The 27,852-nt window shown below is 43.2% G+C and overlaps 5 protein-coding genes across 6 annotated transcripts; 4 read left to right on the forward strand and 1 right to left on the reverse strand.

Moving 5' to 3' along the window:
• Window positions 1-75: 75 nt before the first annotated feature.
• On the forward strand, window positions 76-8,417 carry LOC133970710 (nuclear body protein SP140-like protein). 2 transcript variants are annotated; one of them, XM_062407735.1, is made up of 16 exons: window positions 76-420; window positions 823-997; window positions 1,577-1,813; window positions 2,558-2,677; window positions 2,814-2,947; window positions 3,047-3,103; window positions 3,206-3,245; window positions 3,453-3,569; window positions 3,647-3,754; window positions 3,909-4,045; window positions 5,455-5,523; window positions 5,617-5,747; window positions 7,284-7,395; window positions 7,484-7,558; window positions 7,700-7,843; window positions 7,925-8,417. In XM_062407735.1, the coding sequence occupies exons 1-16, from the start codon at window positions 268-270 to the stop codon at window positions 8,021-8,023; spliced, it is 1,908 nt and encodes a 635-aa protein (XP_062263719.1). In that variant the 5' UTR covers window positions 76-267; the 3' UTR covers window positions 8,024-8,417. The 2 variants fall into 2 exon arrangements, with proteins under 2 accessions (XP_062263719.1, XP_062263720.1); XM_062407736.1 differs by having other exon boundaries at window positions 5,710-5,747.
• Window positions 8,418-10,116: 1,699 nt separating this feature from the next.
• Window positions 10,117-16,237, forward strand: LOC133970709 (nuclear body protein SP140-like protein). Its single transcript, XM_062407734.1, has 16 exons — window positions 10,117-10,426; window positions 10,842-11,016; window positions 11,503-11,739; window positions 11,924-12,043; window positions 12,198-12,331; window positions 12,428-12,484; window positions 12,587-12,626; window positions 12,835-12,960; window positions 13,038-13,145; window positions 13,297-13,433; window positions 13,615-13,683; window positions 13,777-13,907; window positions 14,859-14,967; window positions 15,052-15,126; window positions 15,268-15,411; window positions 15,493-16,237. The coding sequence occupies exons 1-16, from the start codon at window positions 10,238-10,240 to the stop codon at window positions 15,589-15,591; spliced, it is 1,950 nt and encodes a 649-aa protein (XP_062263718.1). The 5' UTR covers window positions 10,117-10,237; the 3' UTR covers window positions 15,592-16,237.
• A 499-nt stretch (window positions 16,238-16,736) lies between these two features.
• LOC133970711 (nuclear body protein SP140-like protein) lies at window positions 16,737-21,978 on the forward strand. Its single transcript, XM_062407738.1, has 16 exons — window positions 16,737-17,058; window positions 17,441-17,615; window positions 18,196-18,432; window positions 18,621-18,740; window positions 18,880-19,013; window positions 19,113-19,148; window positions 19,251-19,290; window positions 19,502-19,636; window positions 19,712-19,819; window positions 19,983-20,119; window positions 20,287-20,355; window positions 20,438-20,565; window positions 20,951-21,062; window positions 21,147-21,221; window positions 21,363-21,506; window positions 21,588-21,978. Exons 1-16 carry the CDS (start codon window positions 16,915-16,917, stop codon window positions 21,684-21,686), a joined length of 1,893 nt encoding a protein of 630 aa, XP_062263722.1. The 5' UTR covers window positions 16,737-16,914; the 3' UTR covers window positions 21,687-21,978.
• A 173-nt stretch (window positions 21,979-22,151) lies between these two features.
• On the forward strand, window positions 22,152-25,726 carry si:ch1073-357b18.4 (uncharacterized protein LOC797129 homolog). Its single transcript, XM_062407776.1, has 4 exons — window positions 22,152-22,715; window positions 22,824-22,892; window positions 23,342-23,634; window positions 24,342-25,726. Exons 1-4 carry the CDS (start codon window positions 22,514-22,516, stop codon window positions 25,212-25,214), a joined length of 1,437 nt encoding a protein of 478 aa, XP_062263760.1. The 5' UTR covers window positions 22,152-22,513; the 3' UTR covers window positions 25,215-25,726.
• Window positions 25,727-27,164: 1,438 nt separating this feature from the next.
• ccdc97 (coiled-coil domain containing 97) lies at window positions 27,165-27,852 on the reverse strand (the record flags this gene model as incomplete). The annotated part of the gene is given in 3 exon segments (XM_062407821.1): window positions 27,165-27,409; window positions 27,526-27,643; window positions 27,735-27,852. Coding segments are annotated over 3 exon segments (357 nt in total), but the record flags the coding sequence as incomplete, so codon positions are not given.

Below are 27,852 nucleotides of genomic sequence, written 5' to 3' on the forward strand. Positions count from 1 at the left end.
GTGCTGTGCAGTGGGGCCCCCTGTCGCCCTGGACAGGAACTGCGACTTCACAAAAAACATTTCAAAGTAGTTTCACTTTCCAAACGTCCCTGGAAGGAGGAAGTGAGAAACCATTTGTGGGCAGATTCTCAGGAGAAGATATACCAATATATACCAAGATATACACCGGACTCAATCTCCACACCTGGAATCCCCACAGATTGTTGACCTGTCAGATCCTCTGTCTCACATCTGGCTTCACATCTGGACTTGTTGAGTCCCTCCGTGATGGACCCGCTGGACCCACTGGACTTCCTGAAGCCGAAGGAGCTGCTGCGCTTCTTCCGCTGTAACAAAACAGAGATGTCCTCCATGGAGAACCCGGGCACGTTCCTCCGCCAACTGCGGGACCACGACCTGATCCCGGAGGAAACGTACAAGGTGAGAGGGGCTGCGCGCGCACACATACACACAGACAGACACAAACGTACAGACACTCACACACTCACACACACGCAAACACACACCCACTCCTCATACGGGTCCTTTTTTGGATGAAACGCGCGCCGACATGTGAGGGCGGGAAATATTATTTAAAACATGAGATAAATAATGATAAAATCCAATCAAAGATGTTGTTTAATTTGTCTCATGCACGTTTATAATTTTCGATAGATGTATACTCTTTGGGTCACATGACTTTAAAGCTTTTGAAAAGATTGAAATTAGTAAGTTTTTTTCAATAATTTGTTTTGTGTGAAATATGAAGTGATGCACTATACTGACTATCATGGTTGAATAATATAATGGTGTGTGTTTTTGTGTGTTTGTGTGTGTGTGTAGAGAGTGAGTTGCAAGAAGAAAAAAGAAAACATTAAGGCAGCTCTGTATGACGTGCTGGACTGGGTTGAGCGGGAGCGATCCCAGTCCATCCACTGGTTCTGGAGATGTGTTTTCAAAGACCCCATCCTGAACGTCTACCCAACCCTGCGACTGCTGCGTAACAGCCTCATGGACGGTCAGTCGCCCTTCGTGGGTTTCATGGTCTTCATTAGCGTGTTAATTGATAGTGATTCCAACTGTCCACTGTGTTTATATGATCACATCCCACCTCTTTAACTGTTTCAACACTAGTTTTAGGATTGCTTTTATTAATTTATTGATTAGTTTCTAGTCTTTTCATGGAGTCTTCTATAAACATACTTTTTTCCAAAGGCATATTTCTGACTTTTCTTGTGGTGCCAGGTTATTATTGTGATTTTTATGACCATGATTATTAATTTACATCTATAAATTAACCAGTTGTTTTCTGGCAAAGAACTTTGTACTTTTTGCGGGAAAACGCTCTATAAATAAAATCAACAACAGTGATTAGCTTGTTTCCACATTAGCTTTAAATAATTTGCAACAATCTGAATGGTCCTTATTGATTCAAACATAAATGCAAAGCAGAATTAAAGATGGTAAGAAGAGTTAAGTCCTTCAACATTAATATAATGAGAGAAAGAGATCTCTTGATTCTTCTTGAAAAAGTAGTTCATTTGTTTTAATGTGATCCTTGTTTTCATTACACATCCGACCTTTCATGTAATTGCAGGATCTTTCCAATTTGGCGCGCAGCTGCCCGAGAAGGAGAAGGATGAGACAGATGAAAGGAAAAAGAAGGAGCTCTCTGAAGTTGAGGAGGAAGAGGAGGAGCAGGTGAGCTCAGTGAAAAAGAAGAGGAAGCTGTTGACGAGGAGCATGTGCGAGGATGATGATGAGGAGCAGCAGCCCGGTCCTTCCTCTCAGCTGACTCCACATCGGAGGAAAAAGACAGAGAAAGTGTGTTTCTGTAAGTCAACTCTAAAGCCTGAAACATGCTTCTGCGACTGCGTCTGCGTCTTTTCACGCCGCTGTGGCGCAAGACTCGTTTTCATTCATGCTTCCCCAACCGTTGCGCGTCTTTCAAAGCAATTCCGCCCGCGCCAGAACACTAGGCGGAGTAATGCTTTTTGTCGAGACAACCTCAGAGACGCCTTCTTTCTTCTTCGTCGATTGTTTATTTACATAGCCACTGCGGCTCCTCGTAGCCTTTTTCTGGCGGACAAATCCGCCAGTCAATGACAGGTTATACAAGTGATCATACCATCGGATATCTTCTGCCAAGTGCTCTTCTATTTGGTCCATATTCGTTCTTCTAAATCTTCCGTGATTTCTGCCGGTATTATGGGGCATGAAACCGGAAATGTAGCTCCAGAAGGGATGTAGAGCAGACCAATCACAGCCTTGCGGGCTGAGTGAGCTTGCAGAGCTTTGCCGTAAATTTTAGAAAAGGGGGTCGACACCCGTCAGCACGTAAGGAGGGATACATAAGCACGTAAGGGACCCGGAAGGGCTCTTGCGCTTGTGAAAACGCAGAAGCATGTTTCAGGCTTTAGAGCACCTGGAAGTTTGAGTGCTGTAAGGTGCACTTCCAACAAAGACTTCTATCTTCAGAAAAGTGTGTGAAATGACCTGATGAACCCTGAGCAGCAAGTTAACACAAATCTGTTTGAACAAGGAAACAAGGACTAAACGTTGTGTTCAAACCTCCCAGATACTCCGATTAAGATAGGAGAGAAAAAGGACATTTGGACTTGGCCACTTTATAAGACTCAGCTTCCTGTGACCTGTGGATCCCAGGAGGGGATGCTGAGCAGGGAGCTCCTGGCGAAAGGTCAGAGGTTATAAAGGAATAATTGTTTCATTACTTGATTTAAAATTGGAAGAAAAGTGGATTGTGGACACGCTTGGATTTTAGATATAACTGATATGACTGTGACGATGACACACCTTTCCTCTGTGTGTTTCAGGGGAGAAGTGCATTTTGTCCCAGAAACAGTGGTTTACTCCGAGTGGATTTGAGAAGTTTGCAGGGAAGGGAAGCTATAAGAACTGGAAGTCCAGCATTAAGTTTATGGGTTCCCCCCTGACAAGACTTATAAAGGTTTGTTGAAAAGCAATTCTTATTTTATAATATACACAAATCACTTCACAGGCTATTTGTGGTAAAGATTGTCTTCTTTGTTTTTCTCTTTCTCTTCAGGACGGGCACCTGAAATCAGCAAACTTCAAAAGACGCCATAAAACGGATTCAAGTCAGGTGAAAACATCTTGAATAGAAAAATAACTAAAGTCAGACTCAGTATCATCTTGTTATCATTTGTTCTTATCTGGGTTATTTCTTCCTGTTTCTCCCCTACAGGCCAAGAGATCCCTGTTTCCATCTGATGGTGCAACCACAGGTTTGTATTTGTGCAAAACACTGATTATTGAAAAACCTGGTATTTTTAGATACTTAAGCATCTGGTAATCCCAGGTAAAATATTAAAATTGCATGTTATAATAGGCAGTGTATTTTCCCATGTCATTTTCATCCTTAAAATGTATTTATATAAGAGAGAAAAACAGGAAAGGTGAAATACCCTCAAATTCGCTGTGTCCTTTTTAAGTGTCTGAGGAAGACGAAGAGGATGATGATGATGAAAATGGAAATGAGGAGAATGATCTGGAAAACCAGGAGGACGGGGTTCCTTGTAGCAACAAAGAGAATTCTACGGACGTCACAGGTGCTTGTTGATATGAAGACACATTTATGATGAGAAGAGTTCAAGTTTCTCAAACTCTCAGCTTGTGTCCGTTGCAGATGAAGATGAAGCGACTGAGAACCAGACGGAGCCAGAAGTGGGCAAAGTCTTCAAAGTGACATGTGGAGGTGAAGCTGGGACTTTACACCAGAAACGATTTGCATCAGGTAACGGTCACCATTGAATGTGGCGCTTGAGGAAAAGTCAGGTGATCGCAGAAGTTGTCAAATATTAGTTGTTGTATCTTTGTTTCTTGTGTAACGCTGTGAACTAAACCGACCAAACCAACACGTCCCATCCGATCTTCTCTTTCTCCACCAGGGACTCGTGGAAAGTGTATTCGAACAGAGAGGAGCTGGTTGACCCCAATAGAGTTTTTAAAGGAGGCATCAAGTCAGAGAGGCTTCTGGAAGAAGATTATATTTTGTGAAGGAAAACCCCTCTGTGCTCTCATAGAGGTATAGTGTGTGTGTGTGGGTGTGAGTGTGTATTTTCGGACAAGCAGTTTGGAAGCATAGATGGACAGATGGACGCAGGGCCGGCCCTAGCACATTTGGCGCTCTAGGCAAGCTTCACTCCTGGCGCCCCCCCCCCCCCCCCCACACACACACACACGAAAACTTATTATGAAATAATTTCTTTCTTCGTGGAAGTTGCTTGGACACACACACTCTAACCATAAGCCTCAATGTGCTAGCATGTTCTGACAACACCAAGGAGGTTCGTACCTCAATTTTTGCCTCATTTTACCCTAATGTTAGATTAATTTTTTTAACGTCAAAGTATTGGTTGGAGATATATGTTATGGGTCCCAAAATTGATACCACAGCAACAAAGTATATCTGTAGAATACAGCATGAATGCAGCAGCAGTAACGACACGGAGCATTCAGTTCCACATCCAGACTGCATCTTATTCAAATTAAACACAATTTCGAGTACAAGCATTTCTTTGAGTGTAACTGCATTTTTAAGTGCATAAAACATACATTCAATTATTATGGTGTCTCTTTCCTCCAAACATCTTAATATATATTATCACTCATAAAGAAATATAAACATTTACAATATAGACCTATTGAACATTAGCTTATAACTGGTCTTTATAAGGCACAATAACAATACATGAATTACAGAGTCTGTGTGTGTCGGAGCTGAACTACACACGTTAAAGTAAACAATATACTATCGCGACCCGCCTGCAAGACGACGTGCAGGTAAAATAAACACCTATACATGCGAATGTAGCCCCGCCCACCTAGTGCGCGAGTGTCTCTCCTCACTGCCCAGCGGAGTTTTTAATTTTAACCAGTCTACACGTCTCAATGACACCTGTTGTGATCAAGCGAGGCTTTAGGAGCTAACGTAGGAGACTCTCACCAACTACTACCCTGTAGAATACAGGATGGAAGCAGCAGCAGGAATGACACGGAGCATTCAGTTCCTCATCCAGACTGCATCTGACAGTACAGGGTGCAACTGCTCCCGTGCCAAACGTTCCACCTGAGTGCTGCTGTCATTCACTGATTTCTCTAATGAAACTACTTAAATTACTGTCAGAGTAATTAAATACAATATTTTTGGCCATACCACATAGAGAAGGGGGCGCAAAAAACTCTGCCTAGCAAAAAAAGAATATATTTTATTTTATTTTATGTTTAGCTTGGCGCAGTTTTTGGCGCCCCCCTCTGAGTGGCGCCCTAGGCAACCGCCTATGGCGCCTGTAGGAAAGACCGGCCCTGGATGGACGGATGATGGATGGATGGAGGGAGACAGGGAGGTAGTGAGAGAGCAACAGGGAGTTTTAAGCTTGAAAGACCTGAACTATGAAACAAAGAAGAAGACGATGTTGATTTGTCTTGTTTCAGGCGAAGGTCTTGAAGATCCACTCCCTGCTGTGTGAGTGCAGTCTGTGCAAACCAAATCAATCAAATCTGGTAAGTTGTATTCATCCGTACAATTTCTCCATTGATTCACTGGTTGTGCTGCGTGTTAACAAACTTTCCGTCACGTGCTGTTTGTCCCGGAAGAAAAACCAGAAAAATTACGATGAGTGCTGTGTGTGTAAAGGAGGAGAAGCTGACCTGGTGAAGTGTGATTCTTGCCCTTGTTCCTTCCACCAGAAATGTCACCTCCCACATGTAGATGACAACCTTTTGGGGTGAGCGTTGACTGAAGTAGGAGCCAATCAAGAGATAAACACCAATTTGAAGTATCTGTCTAAACAGTGTTCAGTTTGTGATGCATATTTATTTTTTCACATATACTTCATTTTATGCCATATTAATCCGTATTTTATAGGCCGATACACAAGCTTGACGCTAAAGGCCGATATATGCTACCCCGCTTTTACGGACACGGACAGATAGGACCGCCCTCTTCGCCGTGGAACGCCCTCTCCGGGCTCCAAAGAGAGCTCTTCGAGCACCTCTGATTTGTCTAACTACACGTCGGCATGTCGGAGAGCCTAGGGATAGCCCTTGGCTGTGATTGGTCCGCGAACGACAGCATTTCGGAACGACATCATTTCCGGACGTCAAACTTCCTGTTTCATTCCCTATATCACAATAAACTACAATTAAAGTGACAAGTGTGTTAAGCCAGCAGAGTTGTCTGGCTGACGGTGGCTGGTTAGAGCCCTGACGGCATGTGTGTACGGTCACATACGGTTAAAACGAACTTTCATAACGGCGCTAGCGGTCTAGCCGGCATGCTAATTAATGTGCAAAAACATGCTGTCACGACTCTAATTCCACGGCTATCATGAGACTGTTTCTCAAACACTTTTAGGTCAGAAGCTAACACTTGGTAGTAGTCAGTATCGGGAGTCCCTGCTGACTGTGTGTGGAAGCTGGGGGGGAAGCTAGCTGCTTCCGTGTAGCTTGAAACCGTGGAAATTGGCAAAGCAGTTCGGAAACAAGAACGGGGAACCGCTGCGCTAAGAAACGATAACATCAGCATTTTGACCCGCTGGGTGTCCGTAACGGACTCGGAGAAGCATACAGAGGCCTTAAGTCCGTCTCAGCTGTCAATCGTAGTGTTTATCTACAGTCTATGGTTCTTATTGACCAACAGAAAGATTTCACCAAATTCAGAACATTTCTTGAGCTTGTGATCGAATTCTGGAAATACAAGAGGCTGGAACACCATCTTTTTTTATGTGTATTTTAATCGGGGCTTTCTGCAGAAAGGATCAACGCAGAGCGTCACAGGGATCTCAGAGTGAAGATGGTTGGTTTTGTATTTGATGCAGGACAGTCAAATGCAAGGATCTTATATAGGAGGACTAAGGCTATCTCTCAGAAACCAGTTCAGACTGGTTCTGTAGGCGCAGGTTGAGAGAGGAATCTAAACACAGATAAGTGATTTACATATGATTCCTTTGGAGATAAGCAGACATACATTCAGTTCTTTGGAGAGAAAATAAGTGATTAAAGGGGCTGACAGTTTTCAGGTCAGACGCAGTTCACAACATTAAACAGTTCATGTCATAAAGTATTTGGACATGTTGTAAATGTATGTAGATATAGGTCATAAAACTTACTTTTCAACTACAACATAAGTTTCAACCATACTTAGTCAATTTTTCCAATACAAGCTTTACTGAATAAATTTGAGTTGTTCAGCTCATTAGGCTTTAATTTCTATTCAGACTCGTATGTTTTGATGTGGTGTGTGTTTGGGTGTGTGTGTACAGGGAAAGCAGACCCTGGATCTGTACATTCTGTGTAACCACTCAGGAGTGGCGGTACGGTGATAAGGTGAAAATGACAGAAGCCCTCACCCAACAGATCTCAGGACACATAATGGTGAGCTCACCGAGCGACTCTCTCTCCACGTCCTTCTTCCTCGCCTGTGTGTGTCTCTACCGTCACTCATGCTGTTCTTCATCAACAGGAGTGTCAGTATCTCATCCTGCGTCTGTTCAGTGCTGATGACCAACAAATCTTTGCTTCAGACCAACGCCTCTACGTAAGTAATCTGTGTGATGTCGTCCTGCATGAAAAAGTAGTGCCAATAACTGAGTTATTAACTGGCTTCTGGAGGAATCTGGTCTTACCTCTACACCTGACTGTGTTGAGCATTTCTTTCATCTCTGCTTGAAATCCACAGTTGGAAAGTAACTCCACGTATGTCCAGACTCCGATGTGGCTGGAAAAGGTTACAGTGAAACTCCAGGAGAGAGAATACGGAATGGTGGGAGATTTTGTGTCTGACGTCAAACTCATGTTCACCAACTGGGCCAAGTACAACCGGGTAAGAATCATGGAAGAACTCTGATCTAACTTTAAGATGAATCAGTATTTTAGTGACCAGGACTGTTCTGTTCTGTTACAGGCTAACCCTGAACTCCTCGCCCTGGGGGACAGACTGGAGCAGTTATTTGACTCAGAGTTCAAAGTCGTGTTTAACATCGATGAACAGAGCGCTGACTGATGAGCAGGGTTACGTTTTCAAACTCGGTACTCAGTGGTGAAAAAAGGCTTAAAAGTTACAGAGATTAAGCTGAGTTTGATTTTGTGACTTTTTTACAGTGTATTAGACTCAGGAGTCCAACTTTCTCCAAATTAACGAAAGCATTTTTCAGTGTAGATTGTATTTTTCATCAGTGTAATTGAAGATTCAGTAAACCCACTGTTCAGGTTATGCCACTACTTGTGAAGAGTGGTTATTATGGGATACTTCTGACCATGTGACAACTCAATTCAGTACTTTTTTTACCAGTTCACCTTCACTGTAATGACCAATGTTTAATATTCATGTTTTTTCCTTGTCTACAAAACTTAGTGACTTCTCCTAATAAACAATAAATATATGTATTTTCTCCAAAGCATTTGCATAATGCAAAATATCTGGATTTCCACGTCACTATACATAATTAAAGCATTGACATATACAATTATATGTAATATGGCTATTTATTTAATTTGTGCACATCTGATATGATGTAGTGTTGGGATTTTAAAACCTGTGTTTGTCTGTGTGTGTGTGAAGATGGGAATAGAACTGAGCTCCTGACAAATGCAGGAGGGTGGGGGCAGGAGCAGTTTGGGCCAGATACACGGCCTTCAGACAATGACTCATAATAACCGTTGCTGCTTTGTGGTAATCTTGAAGTTAGTTAGAATGTGTGTGTGTGTGTGTGTGTGCATCTCATCGCTGTACAATCTCACACCTGTCTTGATAAGAGTTCTGATAAGAGCTGATGCCTGTTGTGGAGACTGTAAATCTGTGGCATTCAATACACTGTACATTTTCTCATTCCTAACTTTTCTGTATTAAAGCATAACTCCCTTAGCTTTAGTCAACATCACACAGAGTTCAAGCAGGTGTCCCAGGTTCTGACAGGCAGATAGAAAGGCGTTGTTTTGTTTGGAGGATCCGAATGTTTACACAAACAGAACATACAGCCCAATAGAGCAGGAACACAATATTCTTTGCTCCAATGAAGAAAAACATGGACACACAAGGCGTCAGCTGAGTCGAGGCTTGTTTATGAAGCTCAAAACTAAAACTGTCATGGTGTGAAGATTTTGCCCCGGGGGGGGGGGGGGGGGGGGGGGGTGCCTAACTGGGAGTGGCTGCTCGTCATTTCCTGATTCCAGTGCCAAGAGGCTGGAACTACGCCTGCGCACCATCGAGGAAGAACCAAGTCTCGACTCCCCTCGTTATTGACCAATCCTGTTCTACCTACTGTTATAACTATTATAACCGTCGTCCTTGCGGGGCGACTCTTGACTGCCTGGTACTACTAGAGGGTCGGGGCCGTGCGTTGGGTGCCCATTGGTTTGCTGTAACTTTTCATACCTTTTCATTGCTTCTTAATAAATACTTGATCGAACGAAACCGAGATGGGTTCTTCTCATATTTGGGATAAATAAACACGACAGTGGACAAGATTTATTCAAAATAACTAAATGTTCAGTAATAACAAACAGTACAGTATGTACTAAGTAGTATGTATCTACTGTGTGTGTGTGTGTGTACTTTGTATATGTATGTATATCTGTGTGTATTTTATATTTGTATGCTCCCTCATCACCTCTGCATTATAAAGAAAGTAATTGGACATTCCTCTGTGTTCTCAGAACTTCTTTTTACTTTCTGCTCCAAACGCCCAAACAGAAAAAGGGGCTTTAGCTTATCTTGCACCTTCAGGACTAAAAGTTCAGCTAATGAACGTCTTTAGACTCAGGATAAAGGAGCTGGATGTGGATGTTTGTGGCTGCGTAGCCTGAATCTTGGAACGAGGATGTGATTCTTTGGTCCTTCACATCCTGCTTTGTGCTGTTTCTTATCCGTAGCTGTGTTTCTCTCTGGGCTGACTTTCGTGTCCTGTGTCCACTGAAAAATAACCTCAATGGAACCTTACTGGTTGAATAAACTTTAATAAACTTTGCTACACAAATAAACTTCCCTGTGATGAGAGCCTTTGAGATGTGCTGTGCAGTGGTGCCCCCTGGCACCCTGGACCGGAACTGCGACTTCACAAAAAACATTTCAAAGTTTCACTTTCCGAACGTCACTGGGAGGAGGAAGGGGGGAACCATTTGTGGTCAGATCCTCAGAAGTGGATATGACCCATCGGACTCAATCTCCACACCTGGAATCACCACAGACTGTTGACCTGTCAGATCCTCTGTCTCACATATGGCTGCACATCTGGACTCGTTGAGTCCCTCCGTGATGGATCCTCTGGACCGGCTGGACTTCCTGGAGCCGGCGGAGCTGCTGCGCTTCTTTCGCTGTAACAAAACAGAGATATCCTCCATGGATAACCCGGGCACGTTCCTCCGCCAACTGCGGGACCACGACCTGATCCCGGAGGCCACGTACAAGGTGAGAGAGGCTGCGCGCGCGCGGACACACACACACAGACAGACATACACGCAGACACACACACAAACAGACACACACACACACACACACACACACACACACACACACTCCTCATACGGGTCCTTATTGGATGAAACGCGCGCCCGCGTGTTAGAGCGGGACATATTATATAATACAGAAGATAAATAATAATTAAATCCAATTAAAGAGGTTTGATTTTTTTTTCTTGTGCACTTTTATAATTTGGAATAGATGTATAGTCTTTGGATCACATGACTTTAAAGCTTTTGAAAAGATTGAAATTAATAGGGTTTTTAAAAAAAATTGTTTGTGTGAAATATGAACTGATGCACTATACAGACTATCATTATTGAATAATATAATGGTGTCTGTGTGTGTTTGCGTGTGTGTGTAGAAAGTGAGTCGCATGAAGAAAAAAGAAAAAATGAAGGCAGCCCTGTATGACGTGCTGGACTGGGTGGAGCGGGAGCGATCCCAGTCCATCCACCTGTTCTGGAGATGTGTTTTCAAAGAAACCATCCTGAACATCTACCCAACCCTGCGACTGCTGCGTAACAGCCTCATGGACGGTCAGTCGCCCTTCGTGGGTTTCATGGTCTTCATTAGACTGTTAATTGATTGATTTTAATAATTGATTGATTTGTTTCTTGGCTTTTCATGGTGTCTTCTGTAAACATAATTTTTTCCGAAGGCATATTCTTGACTTTACTTTGGGTGCCAGGTCGTAATTTTAGTTTTTATGACCATGATTATTTATGTACCTCTATAAATTAACCAGTTGTTTTCTGGCAAAGAACTTTGTACTTTTTTGCGGGAAAATATAATTAACATAGTAATTAGTAATTCTGCTTGTTTCCACATTAGCTTTTAATAATTTGCAACAATCTGAATAGTCACTGCAATGCAAAGCAGAATTAAAATTTAGGAGGAGTTAAGTCCTTTCAGCATTAATGTAATGGGAGAAAGAGATGAAATCATTCTTCTTGAAAAAGTAGTTTCTTTGATTACTGTGAACCTTGTTTTCATTACACATCTGACCTTTCATGTTATTGCAGGATCTTTCCAATTTGGCACGCAACTGCCCGAGAAGGAGAAGGAAGAGACAGATGAAAGGAAAAACAAGGAGCTCTCCGAAGTCGAGGAGGAAGAGAAGGAGCAGGGGAGCTCAGTGAAAAAGAAGAGGAACCTGTTGAGGAGGAGCATGTGTGAGGATGATGATGAGGAGCAGCAGCCCGGTCCTTCCGCTCAGCTGACTCCACATCGGAGGAAAAAGACAAAGAAAGTGTGTTTCTGTAAGTCACCTCTCATGTAGCCTCACTTAGAGCACCTGGAAGTTTGACTGCTGTAAGGTGCACTTACAACAAAGACTTCTATCTTCAGAAAAGTGTGTTAACTGACCTGATGAACCCTGAGCAGCAAGTTAACACAAATCTGTTTGAACAAGGAAATCTTAACAAACGTGTTCAAACTTCCCAGCATCTCCGATAAAGAAAGGAGAGAAAAAGGACATTTGGACTTGGCCACTTTATAAGACTCAGCTTCCTGTGACCTGTGGATCCAAGGAGGGGATGCTGTACAGGGAGCGCCTGGCGAAAGGTCAGAGGTTATAAAGGAATGATTGTTTCATAACTTGATTTAAAAATGGAGGAAAAGTTGATTGAGGATATGATTTCCTTTTTTCCTCTTGGATTTTAGATATAACTGATATGACTGTGACGATGACACATTTCATTTCCTCCATGTGTTTCAGGGGAGAAGTGCATCATGTTCAAGAAACAGTGGTTTACTCCCAGTGGATTTGAAAAGTTTGCAGGGAAGGGAAGCTGTAAGAACTGGAAGTCCAGTATTACGTGTATGGATTCCCCCCTGGGAAAACTTATAAAGGTTTGTTGAAAGCAATTTTATAATATAATAACACAAATCACTTCACATGCTATTTGTGGTAAATATTGTCCTCTTTGTTTTTCTCTTTCTCTTCAGGACGGGGACCTGAAATCAGCAACATTCAAAAGACGCCATAGAACGGATTCAAGTCAGGTGAAAACATCTTGAATAGAAAAATAACTAAAGTCAGACTCAGTATCATCTTCTTATCACTCGTTCTTATCTGGGTTATTTCTTCCTGTTTCTCCCCTGCAGGCCAAGAGAACCCTGTTTCCATCTGATGGTGCAACCACAGGTTTGTATTAGTGCTTAACAATGATTATTGAAAAACTTAGTATTTTTAGATACCAAGGCATCTGCTAATCCCAGGTAAAAGATTAAATTGTCATTATATTATAATAGGCAGTGTGTTTCCCCATGCAATTTTTATTCTTAAAATGTATTTATTTAAGAGAGAAAACAGGAAAGGTGAAATACTCTCAAATTTGCTTTGTCCTTTTAAGTGTCTGAGGAAGACAAAGAAGATGATGATGACGAGGATGATGAAAATGAGGATGAGGAGGATGATCTGGACAACCAGGAGGACGGGGTTCCTTGTAGCAACAAAGAGAATTCTACAGACGTCACAGGTGCTTGTTTATATGAAGACACATTTATGATGAGAAGAGTTCAAGTTTCTCAAACTCTCAGCATGTGTCCGTTGCAGATGAAGATGAAGGGACTGAGAACCAGACGGAGCCAGAAGTGAGCAAAGTCTTCAAAGTGACATGTGGAGGTGAAGCTGGGACTTTACACCAGAAACGATTTGCAACAGGTAACGTTCACCATTGAATGTGGCGCTTGAGAAAAAGTCAGGTGATCGCAGAAGTTGTCAAATATTAGTTGTTGTATCTTTGTTTCTTGTGTAATGCTGTGAACTAAACCGACCAAACCAACACGTCCCATCCGATCTCTTTCTCCACCAGGGAAACGTGGAAAGTGTATTCGAACAGAGAGGAGCTGGTTGACCCCCATAGAGTTTTTAAATGAGGCATCAAGTCAGAGAGGCTTCTGGAAGAAAATGATCTTGTGTGAAGGAAAACCCCTCTGTGCTCTCATAGAGGTATAGTGTGTGTGTGAGTGTGTGTGTGTGTATTTTGGGACAAAAAGGTTGGATGCATGGATGGACGGATGATGGATGGATGGAGACAGGGAGGTAGTGAGAGAGCAACAGGAAGTTTTAAGCTTGAAAGACCTGAACTATGAAACAAAGAAGAAGACAATGTCGATTTGTCTTGTTTCAGGCGAAGGTCTTGAAGATCCACCCCCTGCTGTGTGAGTGCACTCTGTGCAAACCAAATCAATCAGATCTGGTAAGTTGTATTCATCCGTACAATTTCTCCATTGATTCACTGGTTGTGCTGCGTGTTAACAAACTTTCCATCACGTGCTGTGTGTCCCGGCAGAAGAACCAGAAACACGACGATGAGTGCTGTGTGTGTAAAAGAGGAGAAGCTGACCTGGTGAAGTGTGATTCTTGCCCTTTTTCCTTCCACCAGAAATGTCACCTTCCACATTTAGATGACAACTTTTTGGGGTGAGCTTTGACTGAAGTAGGAGCCAATCAAGAGATAAACACCAATTTGAAGTGTCTGTCTAAACAGTGTTCAGTTTGTGATGCATATTTATTTATTCACATATACTTAATTTTATGCCATATTAATCCGTATTTTATAGGCCGATAGACAAGCTTGACGCTAAAGGCCGATATATGCTACTCCGCTTTGACGGACACGGACAGAGAGGACCGCCCTCTTTGCCTTGACCTCCTCTCTGGGCTCCAAGGAGAGCTCTTCGAGCACCTCTGATTTTTCTAACTACACGTCGGCATGTCGGAGAGCCTAGGGATAGCCCTGGGCTGTGATTGGTCAGCTAACGACAGCATTTCGGAACGACATCATTTCCGGACGTCAAACTTCCTGTTTCATTCCCTATATCAAAATAAACCCAACCACATCTACGATTCTACGATTAATATGACAAGAGTGTTAAGCCAGCGGAGTTGTCCGGCTGACGGTGGCTGGCTTTCATAACGGCGCTAGCGTAAAAACCCGCTGTCACGACTTTAATTCCACGGCTATCGTGACACTGTTTCTCAAACACCTTCAGGTTAGAAACAAACACTTGGTGGTAGTTAATATTGGGAGTCCCTGCTTACTGTGTGTGGAAGCTGGGGGGGAAGCTAGCTGCTTCCATGTAGCTTGAAACCGTGGCATTAGCATAGCAGTTCGGAAACAAGAACGGGGAACCGCTGCCCTAAGAAACGATAACATCAGCATTTTGACCCGCTGGGTATCACTTTATTTTATTGAATTGCCATCGTTCACTGTGTGTGTGAAAAGCCGGAAGGAGGTAAATAAACAGCGTGGACTTCTTCTGAGAACTCATGGGGTAGGCTTCTCTAAGCTCGTCTTCCGTTGCGCCACCTACCTATTGCATTATATAAAGGTGTGTGAGTGTGTTTGTGTGTGTGTGTGTGTGTGTACAGGGACAGCAGACCGTGGATCTGTACGTTCTGTGTAACCACCCTGGACTGGAGGTACGGTGATAAGCTGAATAGGACAGCCCTCACCCACCAGATCTCAGGACAAATACTGGTGAGCTCACCGAGCGACTCTCTCTCCACGTCCATCTTCATCGCCTGTGTCTCTACCTTCACTCATGCTGTTCTTCATCAACAGGAATGTCAGTATCTCATCCTGCGTCTGTTCAGTGCTGATGACCAACAAATCTTTGCTTCAGACCCACGCCTCAACGTAAGTAATCTGTGTGATGTCGTCCTGCATGAAAAAGTAGTGCCAATAACTGAGTTATTAACTGGCTTCTGGAGGAATCTGGTCTTACCTCTACACCTGACTGTGTTGAGCATTTCTTTAATTTCTGCTTGACATCCACAGTTGGAAAGTTACTCCACGTATGTCCAGACTCCGATGTGGCTGGAAAAAATAGCAGAGAAACTCCAAGAGAAAGAATACGGAACAGTTGGAGATTTTGTGTCTGACGTCAAAGTCATATTCACCAACTGGGCCACGTACAACCAGGTAAGAATCATGGAAGAACTCTGATCTAACATTAAGATGAATCAGTATTTTAGTGACCAGGACTGTTCTGTTCTGTTACAGGCTAACCCTGAACTCCTCGCCCTGGGGGACAGACTGCAGCAGTTATTTGACTCAGAGTTCAAAGTCGTGTTTAACATCGATGAACAGAGCGCTGACTGATGAGCAGGGTTACGTTTTCAAACTCGGTACTTAGTGGGAAAAAAGGCTTAAAAGTTACAGAGATGCTAGTTTACTTGGATTTTGTGACTTTTTTTTACAGTGTATTAATTAAAATAACTCAGGTGTCCAACTTTATTCAACTAAACCGGAGAAAGCATTTTGCAGTGTAGATTGTATTTTTATCAGTGTAATTGAAGTTTCAGTAAACCCACTGTTCAGGTTATGCCACTACTTGTGAACAGTGGTTATTATGGGATACTTCTGACAATGTGACAACTCAATTCTGTACTTTTTTTACCAGTTCAACTTCACTGTAATGATCAATGTTTAATATTTATGTGTTTTCCTTGTCTACAAAACTGCGTGACTTCTTCTAATATACTATAAATAAATGTATTTTAAAATGTATTTTCTCCAAAGCATCTGCATCATGCAAAATATCTGGATTTTCACGTCACTTTACATAATTAAAGCATTGACATGTTTTATATAAATATATAATATGTCTATTTATTTCATTTGTGCACATCTGATATGATGTAGACATGATTTATTCAAAATAACTAAATGTTCAGTAACAACAAACAGTACAGTATGTACTAAGTAGTATGTATCTACTATGTGTGTGTGTACTTTGTATATGTATGTATGTGTGTGAGTATTTTATATTTGTATGCTCCCTCATCACCTCTGCATTATACAGAAGGTAATTGAACATTTCTCTTTGTGTTCTCAGAACTTATTTTTACTTTCTGCTCCAAATGCCCGAACAGAAACTGGAAAAGGGGCTTTAGCTTATCTTGCACCTTCAGGAATGAAAGTTCAGCTAATGATCGTCTTTAGAACCAGGATGAAGGAACTGGATGTGGATGTTTGTGGCTGCGTAGCCTGAATCTTAGAAAGTGGAGGTGATTCTTTGGTTCTTCACATCCTGCTTTGTGCATTTTCTTATCTGCAGCTGTGTTTCTCTCTGGGCTGACTGTCTTGTCCTGTGTCCACTGAAAAATAACCTCAATGGAACCTTCCTGGTTCGTTTGATTAAAGCCTTTGAGATGTGCTGTGCAGTGGTGCCCCCTGGCGCCCTGGACAGGAACTGCGTCTTCACAAAAAATCATTTCAAAGTAGTTTCACTTTCCGAACGTCACTGGAAGGAGGAAGTGAGAAACCATTTGTGGGCCGATCGACAGGAAGAGATATGTTCCACCGGACTCAACACCTGGAATCCTCACAGACTGTTGACCTGTCAGATCATCTGTCTCACATCTGGCTGCACATCTGGCTGCACATCTGGCTGCACATCTGGACTCGTTGAGTCCCTCCGTGATGGATCCTCTGGACTTCCTGGAGCCGGAGGAGCTGCTGCGCTTCTTCCACTGTAACAAAACAGAGATGTCATGCATGAAGAACCCTCACACGTTCCTCCGCCAACTGCGGGACCACGACCTGATCCCGGAGGACACGTACAAGGTGAGAGGGGCTGCGTGCGCAGACATACACACACATATAGACTCACACGCACACACGTACACACACTCCTCACGATTGGATGAAACGCGCGCCCATGAGAGCGGGAAATATTATATAATACAGAAGATACATAATAATAAAATCCAATTAAAGGGGAGGTTTGGTTTATTTGTCTTGTGTACTTTTATAAGTTGTGATGGATCTATAGTCTTTCGGTCATATAACATTGAAGCTAATGAAAAGATCAATTAATTGTTGTGTATGAAATATGAACTGATGCATTTCAAAGACTATCATGATTGCATTATATAAAGGTGTGTGCGTGTGTTTGGGGGTGTCTGTGTGTGTTGTGTGTCTGTGTGTGTTGTGTGTCTGTGTGTAGAAAGTGATTCGCAGGAGGAAAAAAGAAATCATGCAGGCAGCTCTGTATGACGTTCTGGACTGGGTGGAGCGGGAGAGATCCCAGCACATCCACTGGTTCTGGAGATGTGTTTTCAAAGACACCATCCTGAACGACTACCCAACCCTGCGACTGCTGCGTAACAGCCTCATGGACGGTCAGTCGCCCTTCGTGGGTTTCATGGTCTTCGTTAGACTGTTAACTGATGTGATTCTGTCCACTGTGTTTATATGATCACATCCCACCTCTTCAACTGTTTCAACACTAGTTTTAGGATTGATTTTAATAATATATTGATTTGTTTCTAGTCTTTTCATAGAGTCTTCTATAAACATATTTTTTTTCGGAAGGCATATTCTGACTTTTCTTGTGGTGCCAGGTTATTAATATGTTTTTTCGACCATGATTATTTATGTACCTCTGTAAATTAACCAGTTTTTTTCTGGGGAAGAACTTTGCACTTTTTGTTGAAAAACGCTCTATAAATATAGTTAACAAAGTAATTAGTAATTCTGCTTGTTTCCACATTAGCTTTAAATAATTTGCAACAATCTGAACAGTCCTTATTGATTCAAACATAAATGCAAAGCAGAATTAAAGATGTTAGGAAGAGTTAAGTCCTTCAACATTAATATAATGAGAGAAAGAGATGAAATCATTCTTCTTGAAAAAGTAGTTCATTTGTTTTAATGTGATCCTTGTTTTCATTACACATCCGACTTTTCATGTAATTGCAGGATCTTTCCAATTTGGGACGCAACTGCCAGAGAAGGAGAAGGAAGAGACAGATGAAAGGAAAAAGAAGGAGCTCTCTGAAGTCGAGGAGGAAGAGGAGGAGCAGGTGAGCTCAGTGAAAAAGAAGAGGAAGCTGTATAGGAGGAGCTTGTGCGAGGATGATGATGAGGAGCAGCAGCCCGGTCCTTCCTCTCAGCTGACTCTACGTCGGAGGAAAAAGACAGAGAAAGTGTGTTTCTGTAAGTCACCTCTCATGTAGCCTCACTTAGAGCACCTGGAAGTTTGACTACTCTAAAGTGCACTTTCAACAAAGACTTCTATCTTCAGAAAAGTGTGTGTACTGACCTGATGAACCCTGAGCAGCAAGTTAACACAAATCTGTTTGAACAAGGAAATCTTAACTAAACGTTGTGTTCAATCCTCCCAGATTCTCCGATAAAGAAAGGAGAGAAAAAGGACATTTGGACTTGGCCACTTTATAAGACTCAGCTTCCTGTGACCTGTGGATCCAAGGAGGGGAGTCTGAGCAGGGAGCGCCTGGCGAAAGGTCAGAGGTTATAAAGGAATGATTGTTTCACTACTTGAATTAAAACTGGAGGAAAAGTAGATTGTGGACACGGTTGGATTTAAGATATAACTGATATGACTGTGACGATGACACATTTCCTTTCCTCTGTGTGTTTCAGGGGAGAAGTGCATTTTGTTCCAGAAACAGTGGTTTACTCCCAGTGGATTTGAGAAGTTTGCAGGGAAGGGAAGCTATAAGAACTGGAAGTCCAGTATTAAGTGTATGGGTTCCCCCCTGGCAAGACTTATAAAGGTTTGTTGAAAAGCAATTCCTATTCTATAATATACACAAATCACTTCACATGCTATTTGTGGTAAATATTGTTTTCTTTGTTTTTCTCTTTCTCTTCAGGACGGGCACCTGAAATCAGCAACATTCAAAAGACGGGTGAAAACATCTTGAAAAGAAAAAAAAATAAAGTCAGACTCAGTATCATTTTGTTATCACTCGTTCTTATCTGGGTTATTTCTTCCTATTTCTCCCCTGCAGGCCAACAGATCCCTGTTTCCATCTGATGGTGCAACCACAGGTTTGTATTAGTGCAAAACAATGATTATTGAAAAACCTGGTATTTTTAGAAACCAAAGTAACTAGTAATCCCAGGTAAAAGATTAAAATGTCATTATGTTATAATAGGCAGTGTATTTCCCCATGTCATTTTTATCCCTAAATTGTATTTATTTAAGAGAGAAAAACATGAAAGGTGAAATACCCTCAAAACTCGCTTCGTCCTTTTTTAGTGTCTGAGGAAGACGAAGACGAAGAAGACGATGATGATGATGCTGATGATGAAAATGAGGATGAGGAGGATGATCTGGAAAACCAGGAGGACGGGGTTCCTTGTAGCAACAAAGAGAATTCTACGGACATCACAGGTGCTTGTTGATATGAAGACACATTTATGATGAGAAGAGTTCAAGTTTCTCAAACTCAGCTTGTGTCCGTTGCAGATGAAGATGAAGCGACTGAGAACCAGACGGAGCCAGAAGTGAGCAAAGTTTTCAAAGTGACATGTGGAGGTGAAGCTGGGACTTTACACCAGAAACGATTTGCATCAGGTAATGTTCACCATTGAATGTGGCCCTTGAGGAAAAGTCAGGTGATCGCAGAAGTTGTCGAATATTAGTTAGTTAATAAGTCATATTTAATTATTTTGTGTGACGCTGTGAACTAAACCGATCTTACCAACACGGCCCATCCGATCTTCTCTTTCTCCACCAGGGACTCGTGGAAAGTGCATTCGGACAGAGAGGAGCTGGTTGACCCCCATAGAGTTTTTAAAGGAGGCATCAGATCAACAGAGCAGCTGGAAAAGAGACATCTTGTGTGAAGGAAAACCACTCTGTGCTCTCATAAAGGTATAGTGTGTGTTTGTGTGTGTATCTTGGGACAAGCAGTTTGGATGTATGGATGGATGATGGATGGATGGAGACAGGGAGGTAGTGAGAGAGCAACAGGAAGTTTTAAGCTGGAAAGACCTGAACTATGAAACAAAGGAAGATGATGTAGATATGTCTTGTTTCAGGCAGAGGTCTTGGTGATCCACTACCTGCTGTGTGAGTGCAGTCTGTGCAGCCAAAATGAATCAGATCTGGTAAGTTTGTTCAACAATACATTTCTCCACCTTTCATTCGCGTGTTAACAAACTTTCCGTCACGTGCTGTGTGTCCCGGCAGGAGGACCAGAAAAACGACGATGAGTGCTGTGTGTGTAAAAGAGAGCGAGACCTGGTGATGTGTGATTCCTGCCCTTGTTCCTTCCACCAGAAATGTCACCTCCCACATGTAGAGGACAACCTTTTGGGGTGAGCTTTGACCGAAGTAGGACTGATCCTAGGTCCGTCTCAGTAATGTCTCACCACATTTTAATGGCATCAATTAACTCATTAAAACTGGAAATACCGGAAAAAAGGAGAATTACCTAAAATTACAATTTTTGAGAAAGATTTGTTTGATTTGTACTTTTACTTTTTAGGTTGGTCCATGTCCCATCCATTAACAATCGTAATGTTTATATACAGTCTGTAGTTCTTAGTGACCAACAGAAAGATTACAACAAATTCAGAACATTTCTTGAGCTTTACTGAATAAATTTGCGTCTTTCAGCTTATTGGGCTTTATTTTCTATTAAGATTCATACATTTTGATGTGTGTGTGTGTGTGTGTGTGTGTGTCTGTGTGTGTGTACAGGGACAGCAGACCGTGGATCTGTACGTTCTGTGTAACCACTCAGGACTGGCGGTACGGTGTTAAGCTACAAATGACAGAAGCCCTCACCCACCAGATCTCAGGACACATACTGGTGAGCTCACCGAGCGACTCTCTCTCCACGTCCATCTTCCTCGCCTGTGTCTCTACCGTCACTCATGCTGTTCTTCATCAACAGGAATGTCAGTATCTCATCCTGCGTCTGTTCAGTGCTGATGACAAACGAATCTTTGCTTCAGACCCACGCCTCAACGTAAGTAATCTGTGTGATGTCGTCCTGCATGAAAAAGTAGTGCCAATAACTGAGTTATTAACTGGCTTCTGGAGGAATCTGGTCTTACCTCTATAACTGACTGTGTTGAGCATTTCTTTAGTTTCTGCTTGACATCCACAGTTGGAAAGTAACTCCACGTATGTCCAGACTCCGATGTGGCTGGAAAAAGTTAAAGAGAAACTCCAGGGGATTGAATATGGAACGGTTGGAGATTTTGTGTCTGACGTCAAACTCATGTTCACCAACTGGGCCAAGTACAACCGGGTAAGAATCATGGAAGAACTCTGATCTAACATTAAGATGAATCAGTATTTTAGTGACCAGGACTGTTCTGTTCTGTTACAGGCTAACCCTGAACTCCTCGCCCTGGGGGACAGACTGCAGCAGTTATTTGACTCAGAGTTCAAAGTCGTGTTTAACATCGATGAACAGAGCGCTGACTGATGAGCAGGGTTATGTTTTCAAACTCGGTACTCAGTGGGAAAAAAGGCTTAAAAGTTACAGAGATGCAGTTTACTTGGATTCTGTGACTTTTTTTTTACAAAGTATTAATTAAAATAACTCAGGTGTCCAACATTATTCAACTAAACCGGAGAAAGCATTTTGCAGTGTAGATTGTATTTTTTATCAGTGTAATTAAGGTTTTAGTAAAATCCTCTCAACTTTACTGTAATATGACAAATGTTTTTTTGAGATATCTGGAATTCCCTGTCACTGTACATAATTAAAGCTCTCAAATGCTTTCATACAAATATATAATATGTGTGATTTCTAACATATTTATTTGTGCGCATGTGAAATGATGTAGACATGATTTATTCAATAAAACTTAATGTTTGGTAACAACAAACAGTACAGTATGTACTTAGTAGTATGTATGTACTTTATGCATGTATGTGCCGTGTGCGCGTTGACGTCACAGTTGCCGGTTGCCAGTAGCCTATCAGCCTGTGTATCTGCGCAGTCGCCCTGCTGCGCATCCGTCAGCTGCGGTGAACAGCGCAGCCATTTCTCTGCTCCACATGAAAACACGCAGCGGACTCGGTTGGCGCGAGTCCATCACGCACGAGCCCACGCCGCCGTGCGGGACTCGATCCTCGTAGCGGCGCGTATCGGTGCCGAAATCGGCTTCGGCTGCCTGAGACCCGCGGCCTCCAAAACTTTCTCCACAGACCAACGCCTGCGCAGACGAAGCACGCGGCTCCTCACGCGCTGAGGCCCATGCCGGTGCTCGTGGGTCCGCGGCAGCAGCAGCAGTAGCAGCAGCAGTCATGGAGGGGAACCTGCAGGGAGGCCTCTCCAACACGCATGTGAAAACCGAGGCGCTGGATGAACACACATCTGCGCCGGTGCCGAGCAGCCAGGAGCCGCCTGCCTGCGGAGGAGCAGCGGGGGGAGGAGCGGGAGGAGGAGAGGATCAGACTGCGGAGGAGCTGCAGCAGGCGGCCGCCTCCAAAGCCTCTGTGCTGCTGTGTGAGTGAGGAGCATCCGCATGGAGACGTGGCTCCACTTGTCTGAATATCATGTGACAAATGTTAGGATTGAACATATATTAAAAAGTGGGTGATGTGTGATCATCAGATCCTCTGAGCACTGAGCGGTTCTTCACCACAGCAGGAGACGGGAAAACGTTCCTGAAGATAGCTCCAGGTAATAAAGCATCATTTCACCATAATGGTGCATTAACCTTGTCACTAGACTGTCACCATTAGTACCTGTGTTTATCTTTATTTCATATTTTTTAACATCTCTAGTCTTGTATTTTAAGTTTGACTCTTGCACAGTTTTCACTTTTTTTTAAATACACTTGCTTTGCTGCATCATACTTGTTTCAAGCTCTGTCAGTTCAACACACAACTTTGTGTAGCTGCAGTAACTTATCTTTACAAAGTCTCAGTGGGACCTCGATACCACAGATTCACTTCCTGATCACTAAGATGGCGGCCCCTGTGTCTGGGATAATTTGGGTTCATTTTCTGTGCAATAGTAGAAGATGGAGAAGCACCATCTTAAACCAGTCGAGATATTAATGTGGTATTAATGTGTCCTTCTTCTCTGAGATGACTATTTAACCAGACTCAAAGTTGTCCCCCCCACAGCTTCAGTGATGCCTCCGGCTCCGTCGGACAAGACGCTTCCCTCGGGCTCAGATTTCTCCTCCAAAGCCGTCCTGTGTCTGATCGAGGCCATCGGGCGCCGCTGGGGCCTCTACGAGACCCGGGAACGCTCACAGCTCTTCCAGAGCGTCCAGGAGGAGATGGCCTCCAAGGGCCACGTGCTTCCTGTCGAGAAGATCCGTCGCAAGTGGAATAACCTCATTGTCACGTACAAGAGGGTTAAAGACCGCAGCCGGGAGACGGGACACCCGAAGACGTCCTGGGAGTTCTTTGATGTGAGTCTGACAAAAGAGAAAACTGGGGATGGGGTGCTTGAGTGCTTCAAACAACTGGATCAGGTTCATCTCTGACCAGGAGGAGTTGAATAAGTTGGATTAAACTTCTCTTACTGTTAATCCTCCACATCTCCAGCTAGCAATTATCAAGCTATCTTAGCACGAGTATGTCATTCCAACAGTAAGGATTGTGTCATTAGCTAATTACTGTACTGGGACATATTATGAAAATTCCACTTTTGTAGAGCTTCTCCACGTTAATTTGGGTATCTGGCATGTCTACCGTCCCTAAAACTCTGGAAAAAAACAACTCCCGCAATTTGTTGTGGTTCCTTTATGTCAGAAATGATACACTAGAGTGCGTCGAATTAAACATCATAGTCTCACCATGCCCATGTAGGGAGTCTCGCTACATGGCCTTGGACGAGCGAGCTAACGCTAGCTTTAGCTCGCGAGCTAACTGGGCCGGTGGGGCTCTCAAAACAGGTCAATCTGAGGAGGGCTGTTTTAGACAGGGTATAACGGGTGCTGTTTTAAATGATCCTTGTGGTATTATGACCAAAATATCTTACAGACATTTCATTAAGACCCCAAGGAACCATATCAACTTGTGGTAAAATGTGCATAATATGTCCCCTTTAAGTTAGAAAAATGTCGCTAAACAAATGATTGATGTCCTCCTCTCCTTGCTTCTGTCTTTTCTCCAGCTGATGGACGCCACGCTCTGCGACACCGTCGGCACTCAGATCAGCAACAACAAGAGACACAAAGGTGGCAGCGCGGCCTCTAGCCTTCCCTGTCCTTTGGCAAAAATCGCCGCAAAACCACAGCCTCCCACCATCGTCCGGCCGAACGGGGACTTTGCTCTACCTGGTGGTTTGGAGTCAGTGGGTCAGGGAGCCGCCACCAGTCAAATCATCGGCAGCACGGCCGCCATGACCTCGGTGGCTACAGCGACCATCAGCCCGGCGAATGCTCCGGAGGTCAAGCCCCTGATCGTCCTCAACGGTGACATCGTTACCACCACTATTCATCCCGCCACCATTGTGCCGTCTCCATCTTTTATCTCCTCGCCTCGTTTTACGGAATCGGCCTCGACGTCCCCCCCCCTGGGCTCGCCCGGTGGCACGGACCTCAACGCATCACACCACGCCAGCCGCAAAGCTCCCTGCTTCTCGCCAGGCGTCCTTCCTTTTCGTCTGAGTGCGGCGCCAGTGAGCAACACTCAGAATCTCCTCGGCCTCTCGTCGTCTTTCTCCCCAATGGCCTCCTGCCTCACGTCCTCCGCCGCCTCCTCGCTGTCTGCAACCAGCCGGTCGGAAAGCGGAGCACAGAAGCAGAAAGCCCACGAGGAGCCGAGCGGCGTAGCTTTGCTCCAAGAGATCCTGAAGCGGCAGGAGGAGCAGGCGCACATGGATCGAGTGGCTCGCCGCAAGGTTGACGCCCGAGAGAAGAGGCGTGAGAGGAGGGAGGTGCGGATGGCGGAGTCCCTGGGGAGGATCGCCACGGCCCTGGAGCTGCTCTCCTCCAAACAGGACACGGTCATCGCGCTCCTGCAGCGACTGGCTGACAGGAAGTGACTTCAGGGGAAAGGCCAGAAAACAGAAGCTCTCTAAAATAAATGTTTGTATCGAACGGCCTCGAACTCGGACACGATGGACAAACAAGAATTGAAAAAGACAAACATATGAACTGAACACTTTTTTAATTAAGTGAAATGTTACTTCATTGTGACGTGTTTAGATTTTTAGTGCGTTAAGTCAATGCACTAACAACCAATAAAAACATTCTCCTCAAATACAATTATTAAGATTTAGGATTTATTATCATGTTTACCACATATTCTATAGAGAACATCAAACATTTAATGACAAAATGAGCAGTGGTAGAAGAAATTTTAATTTAAATCAGTGTATTCCTACTTTAAATTACCATATTCTTACTTGAAATCTCCATATCCATTCTTTGAAGCACTTTATTCCTACTTTAACTCATTGTACTTTTACTTCAAATCAACCTTTTACTACTATTAATAATTGTTTGCCCACTGAAATGACCTTATTCCCATTTTAAGCACTGCCTTCCTACTTTAAATAAACATAATACTTTAAATCACTGTACTTTTACTTAAAATCAATATATTTCCACTTTAAATCACTGTGATCCTGTTTGGAACAAGTTTCACAGGTAAAGGTTTTACTTAAAGCCAGTAACTATCTTGCAGCAAAGTTCATCAGCTGGTGAAACTTTAACCAGTCACCTGACAGTTCTGACTCATACTTTCAGTTTCATTCTGCTCATGTGAAATCACTTCTATGTGGAGCAGCAGGAGAGGCAGAGCTGGTGAGAGAACGGAAAACGCCCCAGCTCACGTCTGTGTCGTTACACAGAATATTGTTCTATACTCAGCTTTTCAATTTTACAGTCAGAACTTGACCTCGAACCGACACCGTCCCCTTTCTCTGGGTTCAACAGTCTGGGATCGAACGTTGTCCTAAGAAAACACTGATAAGGGTCAAAGTCATAGCCTGAAGCTTCAGGGAATCCTCTGTATCTTGTGATCAGTCTCTAGGTTTATTAAAGGTGAACAGGGCCTGACAGTGGAATGTGGCTCATCCTGACATTCTCCAGAGTTCTCAGAAGAAACTCAGTGGTCTGGAGCTGCTCATTAATTTACATGATTACATTTATAAATATCACTCTTTATTAATTTTATTATCGCAACCCCTCTGACAAGAGCTTAAAAATGATGCTTACACAAATCCCCCCCCCCCCCCTCTCTGTATGGTTCTAGAGGTTTATTTTCAGTTAATGAAAGTTTTTCTCTTCCAGACACATGATATATGTTATGATCTGGTGCTATGAAAATAAAATACCCATGGGGATCATCTGAAATCAAAACCAAGAGCGATGGCAACCTCAGCAACTTCCTGTGCAGATGTGGTGGCGGCTTCCATGTCTTCAACAACCAAAAGGCAGATGATGAGGAGCAGGTGACGGGCTTCGATCCAAAGATCCAAACACTGGTGTCCCTGGAGGGGGGGGGGAACAAAGCTGTACATTTCCTAAGCTGCGTTTCTAACACTACAGGTTTCTCAGAAGACTAAGTAGGTAGGTGTGCTGCGAGATATTTCACAAGTGGCCAGCGATTCAAGACTGTGAGGGATATTATGGATTTTACTTTACACCTAAATTAATCCTTGAGTGGAAAATAATTAACTTTATTTTATTCTCATGATTAGAATATTCCACAACCTGTAAAAAAGGCCAATATCTTGGGTCTGAAATGGAACATAAAAATATTAGTATTGGTAATGTGTTATATTTGTTTATTATCAATAGATCCAGATATGATATATATAAGGCTGAAACTTTTTTTAATGTTGGAGAGGAAATGTATCTTTCTAATCTAAAATGATTGAAATGAATTGTGATACAATCTTAGTTGTTTGTTATTCCACGTTTCTCCTTCTGTCTCCAGGCTGAAACCAGGAGCTGTGCGCCGCCAATGACTTTCTCAAAATGCAAGAGAGCTTCCAGCTGTGTTTATTATCAGCTGTGTTTGCATTCAGGTGAAACATCGAAAAACAGAATCCTTATTTTGTACATGTGTATTTACAGGTCAGTCCGAGAGGTGAAACACAACTGGAGCATCTAGTCCATCATATTGTCTTCATCCTCTTCCTCCTCCTCATCATCATCATCAAAGTACTTTTCCTCAGCATCTCTGTTGACAATGTCCAAGTTGTCGTAGTCCGGGTTTTCATCCACTTCACTGTAAAGGACAGAAACAGTACAATTACAATCCTGAGTAACACAACAACTACTGGATCGATTACCTTGAGAACCAGCAGCTACTATAAAGGCCCAGTCTGTGGACGTGTGTCTGACCTGTAGTTGAAATCCTTGTCTTTGCCGTCTAAGAAGCGCTGGTGCATCTGACTGATGAACTCCTCCCGGAGCAGAGCCTTCTCCTCCGCTGTGGGCTCCTTCTCCTTGACTCTGTTATCTTCAGTTTGAACACAGACACAAACACATGCTGACAAAAACCACAGAGATAAATGAAGTAACTTCATCACCAATCGTAACCCCCCTCTCACCATCATCTTCGTCATCTTCATCCTCCTCCAGTGCGCCCTCCTCTCTCTCCTGCTCCTCCTGCAGTCGATTCTGGATGAGACGCTCCTGGTAGGAGTTGAGGAGGAGGTGGGCCAGCCC

This window comes from Platichthys flesus, chromosome 16 (assembly GCF_949316205.1).
Source record: "Platichthys flesus chromosome 16, fPlaFle2.1, whole genome shotgun sequence".
Classification (NCBI taxonomy): domain Eukaryota; kingdom Metazoa; phylum Chordata; class Actinopteri; order Pleuronectiformes; family Pleuronectidae; genus Platichthys; species Platichthys flesus.

What these genes read in the sequence shown, in the direction of transcription:
- LOC133970710 (XM_062407735.1), top strand. Translation starts at nt 268, where the DNA reads ATGGACCCGCTGGACCCACTGGACTTCCTGAAGCCGAAGGAGCTGCTG. An exon ending in CAGGGAGCTCCTGGCGAAAG is followed by an intron (nt 2,678 to 2,813) that starts GTCAGAGGTTAT and finishes TGTGTGTTTCAG; the next exon opens with GGGAGAAGTGCATTTTGTCC. An exon ending in CCCTGACAAGACTTATAAAG is followed by an intron (nt 2,948 to 3,046) that starts GTTTGTTGAAAA and finishes CTTTCTCTTCAG; the next exon opens with GACGGGCACCTGAAATCAGC.
- LOC133970709 (XM_062407734.1), top strand. Translation starts at nt 10,238, where the DNA reads ATGGCTGCACATCTGGACTCGTTGAGTCCCTCCGTGATGGATCCTCTG. An exon ending in ATAGAACGGATTCAAGTCAG is followed by an intron (nt 12,485 to 12,586) that starts GTGAAAACATCT and finishes TCTCCCCTGCAG; the next exon opens with GCCAAGAGAACCCTGTTTCC. An exon ending in CCCTCTGTGCTCTCATAGAG is followed by an intron (nt 13,434 to 13,614) that starts GTATAGTGTGTG and finishes GTCTTGTTTCAG; the next exon opens with GCGAAGGTCTTGAAGATCCA.
- LOC133970711 (XM_062407738.1), top strand. Translation starts at nt 16,915, where the DNA reads ATGGATCCTCTGGACTTCCTGGAGCCGGAGGAGCTGCTGCGCTTCTTC. An exon ending in CCAGAAACGATTTGCATCAG is followed by an intron (nt 19,820 to 19,982) that starts GTAATGTTCACC and finishes TTTCTCCACCAG; the next exon opens with GGACTCGTGGAAAGTGCATT. An exon ending in AGATCTCAGGACACATACTG is followed by an intron (nt 21,063 to 21,146) that starts GTGAGCTCACCG and finishes CTTCATCAACAG; the next exon opens with GAATGTCAGTATCTCATCCT.
- si:ch1073-357b18.4 (XM_062407776.1), top strand. Translation starts at nt 22,514, where the DNA reads ATGGAGGGGAACCTGCAGGGAGGCCTCTCCAACACGCATGTGAAAACC. An exon ending in GTTCCTGAAGATAGCTCCAG is followed by an intron (nt 22,893 to 23,341) that starts GTAATAAAGCAT and finishes TCCCCCCCACAG; the next exon opens with CTTCAGTGATGCCTCCGGCT. An exon ending in CGTCCTGGGAGTTCTTTGAT is followed by an intron (nt 23,635 to 24,341) that starts GTGAGTCTGACA and finishes TCTTTTCTCCAG; the next exon opens with CTGATGGACGCCACGCTCTG.